At 45.1% G+C, this 16,903-nt stretch overlaps 1 protein-coding gene across 1 annotated transcript in view; it reads right to left on the minus strand.

Annotated features, from left to right (window-relative positions):
• LOC140371559 (uncharacterized) overlaps nt 1–16,903 on the minus strand; it is a 28,033-nt gene extending 11,130 nt beyond the window's left edge. Inside the window, exons 1-6 of the mRNA XM_072458730.1 lie at nt 16,667–16,903; nt 15,496–15,777; nt 13,658–13,764; nt 13,450–13,472; nt 13,275–13,309; nt 12,628–13,200 (exon numbers count right to left, since the gene is read on the minus strand). Coding sequence (XP_072314831.1) covers nt 12,628–13,200; nt 13,275–13,309; nt 13,450–13,472; nt 13,658–13,764; nt 15,496–15,777; nt 16,667–16,886 — 1,240 coding nt within the window. The 5' untranslated portion in view covers nt 16,887–16,903. The remainder of the gene's footprint in view (nt 1–12,627; nt 13,201–13,274; nt 13,310–13,449; nt 13,473–13,657; nt 13,765–15,495; nt 15,778–16,666) is intronic.

Consider the following 16,903-nt stretch of genomic DNA (forward strand, 5'->3'; position numbering starts at 1 on the left):
AGAATGAGACCATCTGCAAAAAAAATGCGCCGCTTCCGACGCACGCGGTCGTCTATGTTTACATTGAGAATGCATCTCTATATGGGAAATTCATGGGTAAACTCATATTTCCACATTTTCACATACATTGTTTTTAGCAGTTATAATGGGTATTAGTGGCTTACAAAACATCAAAATGTATGTTTTATGGTCATAGAGAAGCTAAAATTGTAATAAAACAGTTTGGCACAGTTGGCACAAATTTGGATCACTTGTTCCGGATATACTTTTTGATACAAAAAGGTCAACAGCACCAAAATGCCTGTTCCTAGAGATCTGAAACTTTACACAGTTGTTGTCAACAAGATAAACATCATGTACAGTGAACAGCATATGCATGTATTTTGTATGTTTGGGCTTCTGTAGTGTAAGAGTCCTGACAGTGTTCATGTGCACATCTGCAGAAACTAGAAGGCCTAAGCTTTCTAATGATGCATCACACTCACATGTGGAACGTAAGATCCTCTTTTAATAAGCAATGGCATTTGGGTCCAACCATTGTGCACAGGGCCAAATAGGTGGATGGTAACAGGTTAAATATTCTGCATTATTTGTGCTGTTCTCAGCCTTTAAACCTGCTCTCGAGTACCTTTAGTTTGGCATCGCTCTCTCTGCCGTTTCCTACTGACTAGCTGAATATTGACTCCATCTACTGGCTGTAGAGGGAATTACACAGGTAAGTAGTAAAAACTGGAACATTTTCTTTTGATGCTATGAAGTTGTACTGATCATGATGAGAAGGGAGAAAGTCTCAGAGCGAGTCTGGAGATGATTTATGGAGTTGATTATGGAGTAGAAGATTCTCAGAGCCACGTCACAGATTAAAAAACAAAAAACAAACGGGAAAATTCAGAAGAAGGGGTGAAACTAACAATCATTTTGCGAATTGACATGTCCAGCGATTTGAATAATCACTTTGTTGTTTAACGCAAACATGGGGATGTCACGATGTCAAATTACGATTATTGTGAGAGAAAACATCACTTTCATTCTCGTGGTCTGACTGTTTCTGACTCTTCCTGAAAGACAAAATAACGTTAAATGTGACCAAAACAGCAAAATGAAAAAAGTTATTCACTTTAAATCTATTTTTTTTGACAATAGACTGAACAAAAAAACAACAACATAATTTTCCTTCTAAAATTGACAGTTAATATTTTTTGGTCCTGACGATGATATTGAGACTTGATTAATCACGATTAACGTCACGAGATGAACAATATTTTTACCAAATTTGATGACGCAATGTGATAAAATGTAAATATATGATTATATTTCTGTGATGTATATTATCTGCATAATAGTGATATGACAATATTTGTATATTATCTGCATCATTAGTCTAAGAGAAAAACGGCATGTGTGACAAACGGCATTTGTGAAAGTGTTGTAAAGATGGGGCAAAGGAATGTTTACTCCAGGGAGGGGTGTAACACCCCAGGGGAGTTAGGTAAACATTCCCCACTCTTATCTCTAAGGAAAATACCCATCCCATCCATCCATCTTCTGCCGCTTTATCCGGGGCCGGGTCGCGGGGGCAGCAGTCTGAGCAGGAACTCCCAGACTTCCTTCTCCCCAGACACTTCCTCTAACTCCTCCGGGGGGATCCCGAGGCGTTCCCAGGCCAGCCGAGAGACATAGTCTCTCCAGCGTGTCCTGGGTCTTCCCCGGGGCCTCTTCCCGGTGGGACATGCCTGAAACACCTCCCGAGGGAGGCGCCCAGGAGGCATCCGAAACAGATGCCCGAGCCACCTCAGCTGGCTCCTCTCGACGTGGAGGAGCAGCGGCTCTACTCCGAGCTCCCCCCGTGTGGCCGAGCTCCTCACCTTATCTCTAAGGGAGCGCCCAGCCACACGGCGGAGGAAACTCATTTCGACCGCTTGTATCCGCGATCTTGTTCTTTCGGTCACTACCCAAAGCTCATGACCATAGGTGAGGGTAGGAACGAAGACCGACCGGTAAATAGAGAGCTTTGCCTTTCGGCTCAGCTCCCTCTTTACCACAACGGTCCGATGCAGCGACTGCATCACTGCAGCCGCTGCACCGATCCGCCTGTCGATCTCACGCTCCATCCTTCCCTCACTCGTGAACAAGACCCCGAGATACTTGAACTCCTCCACTTGGGGCAAGGACACCCCACCCACCTGGAGAGGGCAAGCCACCTTTTTCCGGTCGAGAACCATGGCCTCGGATTTGGAGGTGCTGATTCTCATCCCAGCCGCTTCACACTCGGCTGCAAACCGTCCCAGTGCATGTTGCAGGTCCGGGTTTGATGGAGCCATCAGGACAACATCGTCTGCAAACAGCAGAGATGAGATCCTGTGGTCCCCAAACCGGACACCCTCCGACCCCTGACTGCGCCTAGAAATTCTGTCCATAAAAATTATGAACAGAACCGGTGACAAAGGGCAGCCCTGGCGGAGTCCAACATGCACTGGGAACAGGTCTGACTTACTGCCGGCAATGCGAACACAGCTCCTACTCCGGTCATACAGGGACCGGACAGCCCTGAGCAAAGGGCCCCGGACACCGTACTCCCGGAGCACCCCCCAAAGGACACCCCGAGGGACACGGTCGAAAGCCTTCTCCAGATCCACAAAGCACATATGGACTGGTTGGGCAAACTCCCATGAACCCTCGAGCACCCGATGGAGGGTATAGAGCTGGTCCAGTGTTCCACGACCGGGACGAAAACCACTCTGCTCCTCCTGAATCCGAGGTTCGATTATCGGTCGGATTCTCCTCTCCAGTACCTTGGAATAGACCTTACCCGGGAGGCTGAGGAGTGTGATCCCTCTGTAGTTGGAACACACCCTCCGGTCCCCCTTCTTGAACAGAGGGACCACCACCCCGGTCTGCCAGTCCAGAGGCACGGTCCCCGAACGCCACGCGATGTTGCAGAGACGTGTCAACCAAGACAGTCCTACAACATCCAGATACTTTAGGTACTCAGGGCGGATCTCATCCACCCCCGGAGCCCTGCCACCGAGGAGTTTGCGAACAACCTCAGTGACTTCAGCTTGGGTGATGGATGAGCAAGCCACCGAGTCCCCGGTCTCCACTTCCTCTTCGGAAGACGTGACTGAGGGATTAAGGAGATCCTCAAAGTATTCCTTCCACCGTCCAACGACATCCCCAGTTGAGGTCAGCAGGCCTCCACCCGCACCGTAAACGGTGTTGGTGAGACACTGCTTCCCCCTCCTGAGGCGCCGGACGGTTTGCCAGAATTTCTTTGGTGCCGACCGATAGTCCTCCTCCATGGCCTCCCCGAACTCCTCCCAGGCCCGGGTTTTTGCCTCTGCGACAGCACGAGCCGCGGCTCGCTTGGCCTGCCGATACCCGTCGATGACCTCCGGAGACCTACAAGCCAGAGTGGCCTGATAGGCCTCCTTCTTCAGTCTGACGGCATCCCTTACTTCCGGTGTCCACCACCGGGTTCGGGGGTTGCCGCCACGACAGGCACCGGAGACCTTGCGACCACAGCTCCGAGCAGCCGCATCAACAATGGAGGCGGAGAACATGGTCCACTCTGACTCAATGTCCCCAACCTCCCCCGGGACATGGGAGAAGCTCTCCCGGAGGTGCGAGTTGAATACCCTACTGACAGAGGGCTCCACTAGACGTTCCCAACAGACCCTCACAATGCGCTTGGGTCTGCCAAGTCTGTCCGGCTTCCTCCTCCGCCAGCGGATCCAACTCACCACCAGGTGGTGATCGGTTGACAACTCTGCCCCTCTCTTCACCCGAGTGTCCAAGACACGCGGCCGGAGGTCTGATGACACGACAACAAAGTCGATCATTGACCTCCGGCCTAGGGTGTCCTGGTGCCATGTGCACTGATGGACACCCTTGTGCTTGAACATGGTGTTCGTTATGGACAATCCGTGGCTAGCACAGAAGTCCAATAACTGAACACCGCTCGGGTTCAGATCGGGGAAGCCGTTCTTCCCGATCACCCCTCTCCAGGTGTCACTGTCATTGCCCACGTGGGCGTTGAAGTCCCCCAGTAGAACAACGGAGTCCCCGGTCGGTGCACTGTCCAGTACCCCTCCCAAGGACTCCAAGAAGGCCGGGTACTCTGCACTGCTGTTCGGCCCGTAGGCCGCCACAACAGTGAGAGACCTGTCCCCCACCCGAAGGCGGAGGGACGCGACCCTCTCGTTCACCGGGGTAAACTCCAACACGTGGCGGCTGAGCTGAGGGGCTATCAGCAAGCCCACACCAGCCCGCCGCCTCTCCCCGCGGGCAACACCAGAGAAGTGGAGCGTCCAGCCCCTCTCGAGGAGATGGGTTCCAGAGCCCAAACTGTGCGTGGAGGTGAGGCCGACTATATCTAGTCGGTATCGCTCAACCTCCCGCACAAGCTCAGGCTCTTTCCCCCCCAGCGAGGTGACATTCCATGTCCCCAGAGTTAGTCTCTGTGTCTGGAGATCTGGTCGCCGAGGCCCCTGCCGTCGACTGCCGCCCAGATCTCTCTGCACCGGCCCCTTATGGATCCTCCTGCGGGTGGTGGGCCCAAGGGAGGGCGGCCCCACGTCGCTCTTTCGGGCTGTGCCCGGCCGGGCCCCGTGGGGTAAGACCCGGCCACCAGGCGCTCGCCATGGAGCACCCATCCCAGGCCTGGCTCCAGGATGGGGCCCCGGTGACGCCGATCCGGGCGACGTAAACGGCCTTGTTCGTGTCGTCGTCATAAGAGGCTTCTGAAGGAAAATACCATCTGTTGTAAAAGACAAGTGCTTTGATGTGAAGTTAACCAATGAGAATGTGACCCGCCTATTCCATAATGTGAAATAAAACCAACCTGCAAGAGATAAAACGTCGTGAGACCAAGGAGGGTCGCCAGGCTATTTACGCCAGCCTGGAGACCCAGCCCGACTTGCAAGCTACACAAAGAGTCTGACATTTCTGTATCTTTTAATATTCTAAGTTGAATTGTGTTCTCTGTGTGTTAAGGAATAGCATTGGTTTATGTCTAATTTCATGACACGCAAAAGTTTGTATCTCTGTATCTGACCAAACTAAAGCTGCAAAAAACTTTTTATAAAAAAAGTCACGAGTCACTATTTTTCCCAAGCAGGTTTTTTGTAGTTTTTGCTGGCCGGGAAGGAGGGTCTAAGGACAGGGGACTCCTGCATCATCGCCCCTCGCACCTGCTACCCATCCTCAATCAACGCACTCAAGTCACTCCTCCCCGGGCACGGCGCACCTCCTCACTCCCAATCAGCGCACAGGCGGTCACATTTAAGCCGTCAGGCAGATGGCTCGGCCGCTTCAAACCGTACAGCGACCCACCACCTCCACTCCTCCTCCTCTGCATCCCTCTTATCCTAATCATCCTCTCTACCTTCTCTCCATATCTACCACCACCAGTCTCCAGGCCCTGGAGGGAGACATCTAATTCAATTAGATTATGGAGTGCCCATAATTGCTATGTCTTCCGCCGGGGTCTGAGCGCCAAATAACCTTCGTAATAAAGCTTGCAAAACAATCTTTCCCGTGTTCTGTGTCTGAGTCTCTCCAGGGTGAAATACATTCAATTCAATTCAATTCAATTTATTTTTGTAACACCCAAAATTGCCTCTGAGGGCAACAGTGAAAAACAGATTAAACAATGTCCGTGGGGACGAGGGACGATGTCCCAGAGTCCCCTGTCCTTAGACCCTCCTTCTCAAATCTAAATAGTTCTTCAGCAGAGGCCTCACCACACCGCTGACCCAAAATACACTTTATTTTTTGTACATATTTTCTGTCTAGACAGCCAGGATTTTTCTCTTCCTCTACGTTCTTTATTTGCACAATTTAACCATAATTCAATTTAAAATTGAAGTTCTTTATAATTTTTACTTTTCCTGTCCAATTTTTTTAACAACAGATCCTCATTTTACTGATATTTAATTTTCTGAAATTGCGTTATATTGGTTGAAACAGTGATGCGGAAACAAATCAGTGTTGGGAAAGTTCACTTTCTACATGAACTTGTTCAGTTCATAGTTCACAAATTTTAAAATGAACTAGTTCAGTTCATAGTTCATAATTCCAAATTTTAAACTAAGTTCACAGCTCCAAAAAAAACTAGCTCGGTTCTTTTTTTCAATATTATGCCATCATTTTTCAAAAAAATGTCCATAGCCCAAATACAACCACAGGCAGCAATTATTGTATTAGTTTAATGCTGAAACTATGTGTCAGATTTCATCTTCATATCAAATTTTGAATCCTTACCCAACCAGTATTTACATTCACATTGAAGGGACAGACTTCCCTCATGTGTTACTGTCCATTCAGCCCACACTAGCAGCAGTTGCAGCTTTCAACCCCACAGTATATTCTCAAAAACATAAGGGAAAACTTGCTAGGCAAAGTTTGCACAGAAATGTTAGATTGTTCCCATTCTCACCGACCTTATCATAAAACTCACGTAATTGGTCGTAGGCGACTCCTTGCTGCTCTGCTGTCGCGTCCATGCTGCTTTTTGTTTTGATGCGCATGTGCAACGCGCTGCGACACTTGAAATCTCTATCCGTCTGCAATAGCACTATCGGAGGATCTGGTTGGGCAACATTACGGTGTGTTTTTCGCCTGGAAGTCTCTAGAAATCTGACACCTTATCAAATCAAATCAATTTATTTTTGTAAGGCCCAAAATCACAACAACGGTTGCCTCTGAGGACCTTATTGCCTCTGATGACCTTCCATCCATCCATCCATTTTCTACCGCTTGTTCCCTTTCGGGGTCGCGGGTGACTGGAGCCTATCACCTTATTAAACGAAATTAAAAAGAATGAACGTGCCGTTCACAGACACCAGAAGGAACGCGTTCACAGTATTGTTCGTCGGCAGTAATACAGTACAGTTCAGTTCAGGTTCACCAAAATTATGAACGCGTTCATGAACTTTTGTTCAATGAACGCGTTCAGGCACAACACTGACAACTAATAATATACTGTATATATAGTATGATTAGAAGATTAACTTAACTTTCTTAGTTTTCCTTATTAAGTAACTGCTTACATATGTTCTATTAACTTCTCTTTGAACTTAATTTACAACATTTTATATCAATTGGTATTGATTGGTTGGAATTCAAGGAAAATGACTCATGAACTGTAGTGTATTTCCTACGTGGCAAGCTTCTAGGTCAAACCTATTGTCTGATCCGGCCACGTACTGGTGGCTCTATCCCAGAAATGCAGAACGTTTTAGACTCCTAATTCCTTCCACCTAAAGCCTTAATGAGATGGTCCCTCAATATACTTCAACAAACAACAAGTTTTTGTTAACACCATTTGGTCTTTTTTCTTTGCCTTTTTTAAAAATCTTTTCTTGAACCTTTTTTTTGCAGTTGAGTGGTAATTTTCACACTTGATTTTTTATGAAACCGATGTATTTTTCCCCAATATTTTAAGTATTTAATTGCTTTTTACCATATTTAGCCTGCATATATTTTGCATCTTCCTCCAATCCTTTGCCTAATTTTGAACCGCAACACCTATTTCAATTACCCATTTTGTTGTTCTACATTAATTTATTTTCTCTTCCGTCCTATTTCTGTTCCTATCCGGTGACTAGGTAACACGGTTTAGGATTTGACCAAATATTTTAGAGTTCAGTGTTTAGCAGTCCATGTTCAAAAGTTCACATCACTTGTTAACCACTCCACATGTGATTAATGGATCCAAGATAAACACACACAATGTTAGTTTTCATGAGTCCTTGTTTAGACATTAACATCGGCTTCTTATGTTGCCAAGGTTTGAACAGATGGATCCGCTCTGACCATCTTTTACTGCAATGATCAATACAAAAACACTTATATGAGGTATACTTTCATGGATTTATATTGATACAAATGATAAGACCTATACTGTATTAACGTTTTATTCGTAGTAGGAATGAGCAAAACAAATTGTAATTATTATTATTGAAAAAGACAAAAATATGCTCTTGTTTTGCCGGATGTCAAAAGTCGGGCTGCAATGACTCAACTACAGAGTTTCTTTTTTAGATGATTGATATTTGGACTTTGCAAACTCAAAACGCACACAAAAAGCCCTTTTGGACCAACAATTAACGCAAAATGAAAAAAAAAAACAATGAACTATTTCTGATTCCCAGCCATGGTTCCCTTTTTTGGTAAACTTTCTCTGTCCAGAAGCTTTCAGTTGTCACATGAAAAGGAACAAATTTTACGTTTTACATTTAAGCTTCACGTTTGGTGCAACAGCAGTCAAAAGAGATAATACTTTATATTTAGAACATTAACGTGGTTTCCTTTTTTAATATCCGCTTTTGTTTTTTTTCCAATAAGACAAATAATGTGTGAAAGTTCATTTTAATAACAGTTGACGTAAATGTGTCAGGTAATTGAGCTTAACCGGCTTCCAGAATTATGACAAATGATGAAAAACTGTGAAAAACAATGGAAAAAATGTAAAAGTAAATAGTCTTTTGAATGGGAAAAAATAAAAATGTCACTTAACAGAAGATGAAACCCATGAATATCTTTTGTTGTTGAATATATTAATTTTAAGTCATTTATTAATAATTCAACAGTCCTAATTGGATACACTATAAATATGTGGTGAAAATATCCAAAATCCAAAAATATGGTGTAATTTACTGCCATTGTGGTATAATCGCTATTGAACATTTTACTTTGTACTTTCTGGAATTGCATTTAAAAAAAAAAAAAAAAAGTGAAAAGACTAAACCAGGTCTAAAACTGGACTATTTTCAGGTGTAAACTAAGACTAAACCAGGTCTAAAACAGGACTATTCCACGTCTAAACCAAGACTTAACCAGGTCTAAAACAGGACTATTCCACGTCTAAACCAAGACTTAACCAGGTCTAAAACAGGTGTAAACCAAGTCTTAAACAAGTCTAAACCAGGTCTTAAACAAGACTATTGTCAGGACTAAACTAAGACTAAACCAGGTCTTAAACAAGACTATTGTCAGGACTAAACTAAGACTAAACCAGGTCTAAAACTAGACTACATCATCGCAACAAATATTAGACAGTGGACCTCGTGTGCCACCAGGGAGAGCTGTACCACAGCTTTAGCACTATTACATAGACTAAATCTGGTTTTGCAGGACAAATACAGTGGTTTTCTCTCTTCCTAAACAGATACAGTAAAATGCATTGTTTACTATATCAAAGCATTTAGACACAGTAGAACCAACACTGTTGCCGTTGTAGAATCATAGTTTAATCTGAAATATTTACCAAGGCTAACTCTGTACTCTGTACCAGTCTGACAGTCCTCAAGTATTCTGTGTGTTTAAACAAAATCATTGAGCGAAAAAACAGTTAAATTCTGTTCTGTAATTGTTAAAAATAATTCAAATCTAAATTGTTCTTCAGCAGAGGCCTCACCACACCGCTTATCCAGAATACACTTTATTTTTTTCTACATATTTCTATCTAGACACCTTCAGTCACCGTATTTCAACCTTTTTAGGCCCGAGCGCCACAAGCTGGCGAGAGGCCTATTAATCTCGTCAGGCCGTGCGAAGCACGGCTGCGAAAGTGCGTACGTAGTGCGTACGAAATCGAGCGCGAAGCGCTCGCCCACTTCCAAACACTCACTAACGCACTCCTTCACTTATGCACGCCCCGTGCATACTAATTAGTAGTAGGAAAATGGAACATTACCGTTGTAAACGGGCGAAGCCCGTGCAAAAGTGCGCACTAAACGAGCACTTTACATTGAGATGACGACCGCAAAGCGGCCGTCATCCCCATATAAAGCACTCATTTGCGCTAAGTAGCTCACGAATACGTTCCCCATCTCTTGCATGTTCCGTGCATATAAGCATGTAATGCAAAAATTGAACATTATTACTGTATAGAGGGCCAAAAACACAAAGTGGGCGGAGCCCACTCAAAATTAACGAAAGTACCCGTCAGTGACCAGGGACCCACACCATGAGGTAGGAAAGCGCGAGCGCTTTCCGAAAATGTATAGTTTATGATATTTGAAAAATGGGAAACATTGTTTTCGCATCGGAATATTATTCTTTCTTCTTCTTCTTCTTCTTCTCGGGACCAACCCCCCTATTTTTCACCCAGTGAACATTGACGAAAAGTCACAAAAATGTTCACACCTCTAAAAATCGTGCCTCTCTACATTCTGGCTATTTCCCTTTTCTAAAATAAAAAAAATTGGCGCGTCAGCGCCCCCAAATGTACCAAAAATGCATTGAGAGATGGGAAATGACCCCAAAAAAATCTGATCGTAGAATCATGAAATTTGGCGCCGAGGTAGATGGTGACAAGAGAAGTAAAAAATATTATTACGGCAACGCCGTCCGCCCAACCAAATGTCGGCCATATTGCTTCAAAAATGGCTAAACATGACTTAGGAGTTTTTCCAAACGTCATACTTTTACGAACTCCTCCCAGGGCGTTGGCCCTAAAAAGCTGAAATTTGGTGAAAATGCTACTGAGGAGTGGGACATCAAAAGTTATCCAAATTACATTGATACCTGTCACGGTCTCTGTGCGGCGAAGCCGCAAACTGTAGCTAGAATTTCAGAAATCTCCCATATTTAAAATTTCTGTCGTTTGCGCAGATAAAGTCCGAATTGCGTCAAATTAGAATCAGTTGTTAAACTCTTTGCCCTAAACCGACTTGAAGTGAAATAAATTCATTTGGCGCCACAGCGCCCCCTACAGATTTTATATGGAGGTTAAATGTTTAGTTTTGCGAAATTATATGAAATTTGACACACAACTCAATTTTAGCATCCCCATCAAAAAAGTCAATAATTGTTATGGCGTTGCCGTAACGATGACCGAAACCTTTCATGTTATTCCAATGGGGAAATCGCCAGAACATGTTTACACTTTAGACTTTCACAAACTCCTCCCCCTCGGGGCGTCAGCCCTATTAACCTGAAATTTGGTGAGACTCATCTTCAGGACCATCAAAAGTTATCCACATTTTTATTCAAAGAGTCACATTTTGCCAAGAATTCAAAATAAAATAGCTTTTTGATGGTAAAACAAAGGGGAGAAGATGTGACAGCGTCACAGATTCAGCAGTAGGCGTAATAAAAGGACAATTGGGGCGCGTTAGCGCCCCCTCCTCTTGCGGCGTGGCGGCGGCGTGGCGAGGGCCGATCATTGCCGCTTGCGGCTATATTTTTTTGTTATTGATGTATTTCACTAGCAGCGACCACGCCACAACGGAGTATGAAAGAATATTTATTGATAATAACGACAATGGATCGACGATGGATCTCGACGATGGAGATCGACTGTGTAGCGACGGTGTAGCGTCGATCGAGCCACGATCGAGCTACGATGTAGCGATGATGCAGCGACAATCGCGCAACAAGAGTTGGCTGGGTAGAGACTCAGGATGGGGGCTCTGTCTCGGGTAATCAGCCCAGCCAATTCAGAACCCCCAAAGATGATGAAAATGAAGGAAGATGATTTGGATCTCGACGTGAAGCCTGGCTGAAAATGATGTTAACCTAGTGGCGCGAGAGAAGAGGAGCTGGATAGTCGAGGATTCTCTGGAGGGTAGCCTGAATCTAAAAGCGGTCTGTCCGTTACTGAAGACGAGAATTAGTACTGGTGCATTTGAATGGAGTTTTAGCATTTGTGGGTCATCGATGGAGTACGTGGGTGTGAATAAGGTGTGAGTGGACGCAGTGGACGAGCAATCATTAAAACTGGATTACATGGTGGAGTCGCCTTGCTCCGGAGCGGAGAAAGGTTGGGGAGAGAAATTTGCATGTATGTAGGAGTAGACGAGCTGGGGATAGTAGTAAGGTCAATGTGAGTGATGAATGAAGGAACTTAATTCAAGCTGAATGATATTTTTTGAGAATGAGTGAAATAAGAGATGGATACACTTCCTCCTCTTTTTCCTCCTTCTCCTCTTCCTCATCCTCCTCCTCATCTTCCTCCCTCACTCTGCTTGGCTCAGTTTAAGGTCCATCACAGTCACAGAGGAGTCAGGATCCAGTCCAAACCCAGGAAACAGAGGCTCAGTGAAGGAGGAGTAGAAGGTGTGGAGAGGAAAGATCTCTCCATCAGAGCAGATCTTATAGAAGGTCAAAGTCCCAGCCTCAAAGTCCAGGAACACACCCACTCTGATGGAGGACACATCTGATACACCTGTCGTATTTTGTGAAGGGGTGAAATTATAAACTACAGTTTTATTGTCATTGTGTGAAGCGCAGAAACAACAGCCAGACATAATCAGACTCCAGGACTGATCATTGTATCCAAACTCACACTCCTTTTCTTTTCCTCTCCGTTTGATTCCTTTGTAACTCACAGCTATAGAAACCCCCTCCCCTTCCCACTCCACCTCCCAGTAACAGCGCCCCCTCAGGCCAGTGGAGCTCAAGACCTGCTTCCAGCCTGTGAACCTGTCCTCATGCTCTTCATACTCCTGCTCCTCTTCCTCGTAGGACACTGTCCGATTGTCCTCAGACAGTTTGAGTTTTCTGTGAGTCGTGTTTGGATCCAGAGAAAACTCACAAGAATCTGAAACACGGCACAGATGACATCACTTCCTGAAAACTTTAATGACGTCTTAATAATGACAATATTTCCTAAATACTCACATTTCTTGGGTTCTTGGATTATCGGGTGTTTTACTGCAGTTTTAAGGTCCATCACAGTCACAAAAGAGTCAGGATCCAGTTCAAACCCAGGAAACAGAGGCTCAGTGAAGGAGGAGTAGAAGGTGTGGAGAGGAGAGGGCTTTGCATCAATGTAGGTTTTATAGAAGGTCAAAGTCCCAGCCTCAGAGTCCAGGAACACGCCCACTCTGCCAGAGCGCAATGACCAGTCCCCGGAAACCACGCCCACTTTAATTTGATTGTGTTTGTGAAGAGCAAAGTACTGTTTTCCATTGGTCCACAGACTCCAGGACTGATCATTCCATCCAAACACATACTCCTCTTCTGTTCCTCTCCGTCTGATTCCTTTGTAACTCACAGCTATAGAAACCCCCTCCCCTTTCCACTCCACCTCCCAGTAACAGCGCCCCCTCAGGCCAGTGGAACTCAGGACCTGAGGCCAGTTTTTGAACTTCTCCTCCTGATCCTCTTTCACACAGGTCACTGTCCGATTGTCCTCAGACAGTTTGAGTTTTCTGTGAGCCGTGTTTGGATCCAGAGAAAACTCACAAGAATCTGAAACACAAACAAAACATATTGAAGTGAGAATATTATGAATCTAGAATGTGAATCAATCAAATCAAACTCACACTCTCTGGGATCAAGAGGAAGCAGAGGAAGCAGCCTGAAACACACAAGTGGCTTTAGTCTTTCACAGACGTAAAACAAATGCAACATATTTGAGTTTTTCCTGGACAGCGACAGTGAAGGTGACATGAAGTTAGACCAACATGAAGAAGTTTGAGTCTGAACTTTGTCACTTACGCTTCAGCTTCAGGTGGATCTGACTGAAAAACAAAGAAAGATTTGATCTGAACATGTTTCTAATGGAAACTAGAACATCCAGTTCATTCAGGGCAAAGAAAAAAGACTTTGTCCTTAAAGTGACACAAAGAGTTGAAGCAAAAATCTCATATATTTGAAAAAGAGTCAAATGTGTAAAAGTGACGATCTGAAGGAGGCGTCTTCTTACCTTTGTCTCCTTTTTGTGTTTCCACATGATGAAGATGATGATGAAGGTGACACAGAGGGCGACGCCCACCACAGAGCCTACAATCACACCTATATTTGGACCTGCATCTGAAAAGACAAATGAGGAAATAAGTCAGACTGGATGGGACTGTGTTTCCGTGACGACAGCGACTCGTCACAGTCTTCACATGTGGAAACGTGAAGCTGATTCTGTGTCATTCACTTCAATCCAACGCTTTGTCTTCACACTGCGGACGCTGCACAGACCTGACGCGTGAAGACACCTTTACAACATGTCAAATACACCACTACAGTGATAGCACCGTAGGACTTATGTAGGACTACAGCGACAGCACCGTAGGACTTATGTAGGACTACAGCGACAGCACCGTAGGACTTATGTAGGACTTATGTAGGACTACAGCGACAGCACCGTAGGACTTATGTAGGACTACAGCGACAGCATCGTAGGACTTATGTAGGACTTATGTAGGACTACAGCGACAGCACCGTAGGACTTATGTAGGACTACAGCGACAGCATCGTAGGACTTATGTAGGACTTATGTAGGACTACAGCGACAGCATCGTAGGACTTATGTAGAACTACAGCGACAACACCGTAGGACTTATGTAGGACTTATGTAGGACTACAGCGACAACACCGTAGGACTTATGTAGGACTTATGTAGGACTACAGCGACAGCACCGTAGGACTTATGTAGGACTTATGTAGGACTACAGCGACAGCACCGTAGAACTTATGTAGGACTACAGCGACAGCACCGTAGGACTTATGTAGGACTTATGTAGGACTACAGCAACAACACCATAGGACTTATGTAGTACTACAGTGAAAGCATCGTAGTACTTATGAAGGACTGCAGTGAAAGCATCGTAGTACTTATGAAGGACTTATGTAGAACTACAGCGACAGCACCGTAGGACTTATGTAGGACTACAGCGACAACATCGTAGGACTTATGTAGGACTTATGTAGGACTACAGCGACAGCACCGTAGGACTTATGTAGGACTACAGCGACAACATCGTAGGACTTATGTAGGACTTATGTAGGACTACAGCGACAGCACCGTAGGACTTATGTAGGACTACAGCGACAGCACCATAGAACTTATGTAGTACTACAGTGAAAGCATCGTAGTACTTATGAAGGACTGCAGTGAAAGGCATTGTAGGACGTAAGCAAAAAGGACTGATGCACAAATCTGCAGCAGATGAAAAACTTTGAGTCCACATTGAACAGGAACACAGACTTGATATGATTCTGAAATGAAATGTTGCAACACGTCACAAACGTGTTACAAACTCAATATGAGCACATTATTTCTATAGTTTAAGCTGATCTTAGTGACAAACTCTTCATGTAATTAATGAAATGAGGTCTTTGTGTTTGTGTTCACGGTCACATTAGTGTGGACACTGACCTGTGTTTTTACCCATAGTAAAATAAATAAATTGAACTGAAATAAAATTTAATGATTGAAATTAAATAATTTTATGCCGTTGAATTGATTCAAAGCGTGTTAAAGATGATCCAAAAGCCACTGCTCTTGCTTTGTACGATATTATTCCATTATTTTATGGCTAAGTGTGTTTTTATACATTTGCTTGTATTTGTTTTATTGACATTTAGCCTAGATATTCTGTTAGTGTTTGTTGTATGTGTTTTGTATTGAAAAGAGTCTCATCAAAAGAGTTTTAATGGTGTGTCATCTTGACATAAGTGTTCATTGTGACTGCACAAAGCCCAGAGGGCTGGTGAGGACCTGGATCTCACTCAAAGGATCAGGATTAGTTGCAGTTGTGCTGGACTCACCTTGATGGACTCTGAGCTCTGTCCTGGAGAAGTGTGTGTGTGAGTCTGTGTGCAGCTCACACAGATACACACCCTCCTGCTCTGAGCCCAGCTCCTGCAGACTCAGACTGCCCCACTCTGAGACACCTTTCACAAACTTCCTCCAGGGGGCAGCGTAGTCCACATCTGCACCGCTCACAGTCACAATGGGCTCAATGTAGTTGAAGGTCCACACCAGCCTCTTCACTGGAGACACGGAGGTCGTGCAGGGGATTGTGACGTTTCTAGACATCTCCATTGGAGCTGAAAACACAAATACAGCTGTAGGATTTATCACAATAAAACTGACATTTGAATGGCCTCAGTCAGCAGAGTTTTGAGGGCCAGTGGAAAGAGTCCTGTCTTTGATTCCAGACCAAATGAACCGTCTTGTGCCAATGATGAGTCAAATAGAATCTACTCGATGTCCCTGTGAGACGGCCATGACCGTCCTGGACACATCAGCCGTCCATGAGCGTAAAGCTCTCTTTCACTCTGGTTCTGTTTCTTTATCTGAGGCAGTGTGTGCGTCTGGGAAAGAACCTGTCAGACACTGGGACTATCAGCACAGGAGCTCCACAGGGCTGTGTACTTTCTCCTCTGCTCTTCTCCCTGCACACAAACAGCTGCACCTCCAGCCACGACTCTGTAAAACTGAACACCACCCAAAGACCGAGCTAAGGCCAACGCACATAAAACCCTTTGACGCGAGGCAGAAAAGCTGTCTTCATTATTTCCTCTGGGCGTGTCTTTAGTCTGAACGACACGAGCTGTAAAGTTTGAGGAGAAGACGAGTGCTGCAGCGGAGGAAGAGAACGTTCTGTTTCCTTTTCTGCTTCTTTAGGGAAACTCTTGTCTCTCACAAACTCACTAATAACCTGCTCAAACTAACGTCTTTCCTCTCCTCACACTGTGTCTCATTTTAATCATCTGCAGCTCAAACTCACAGAGTTGTGCTAAAGCCTAAAGAGCTGCACTTTGGACCATGAGGACTTGAACGTAGCGCCTCATCCTCCAATGTGCGCTGAAAGTGTAATTTAACACTGACCTTTCATCGGTTTGTTTGATTAAACCGTTGGTCAAATAAAATACAGATGAAACTGTTGTTGTGATTCTGGGCTAAAACAAATGGCAGAGAGAACGGGCCCCTCACTGTGCACACTGTAGGTGGCGCTCTTCCAGCTGTGGTGCGTGCTGATGTTACAGGTGTACTGCTGCAGAGGGTCAAAGGTGAGCGAGCTGCTGATGGAGTGGAGCTGGTTCTGTGTTTCCTTCACCAGCGTTTGGGGCCTGACATCAGGAGTCCAGCTCACGTTGGGCTGAGGGTAGATGTCCTCAGAGCTACAGACCAGACGGTCTCCTTTCTGCTCCATGTTCAGGGCCGTCCCAG

Source organism: Eucyclogobius newberryi, unplaced genomic scaffold (assembly GCF_026437365.1).
Source record: "Eucyclogobius newberryi isolate DKJ021-1_F unplaced genomic scaffold, fEucNew1.0.hap1 SCAF_22, whole genome shotgun sequence".
NCBI lineage: Eukaryota > Metazoa > Chordata > Actinopteri > Gobiiformes > Gobiidae > Eucyclogobius > Eucyclogobius newberryi.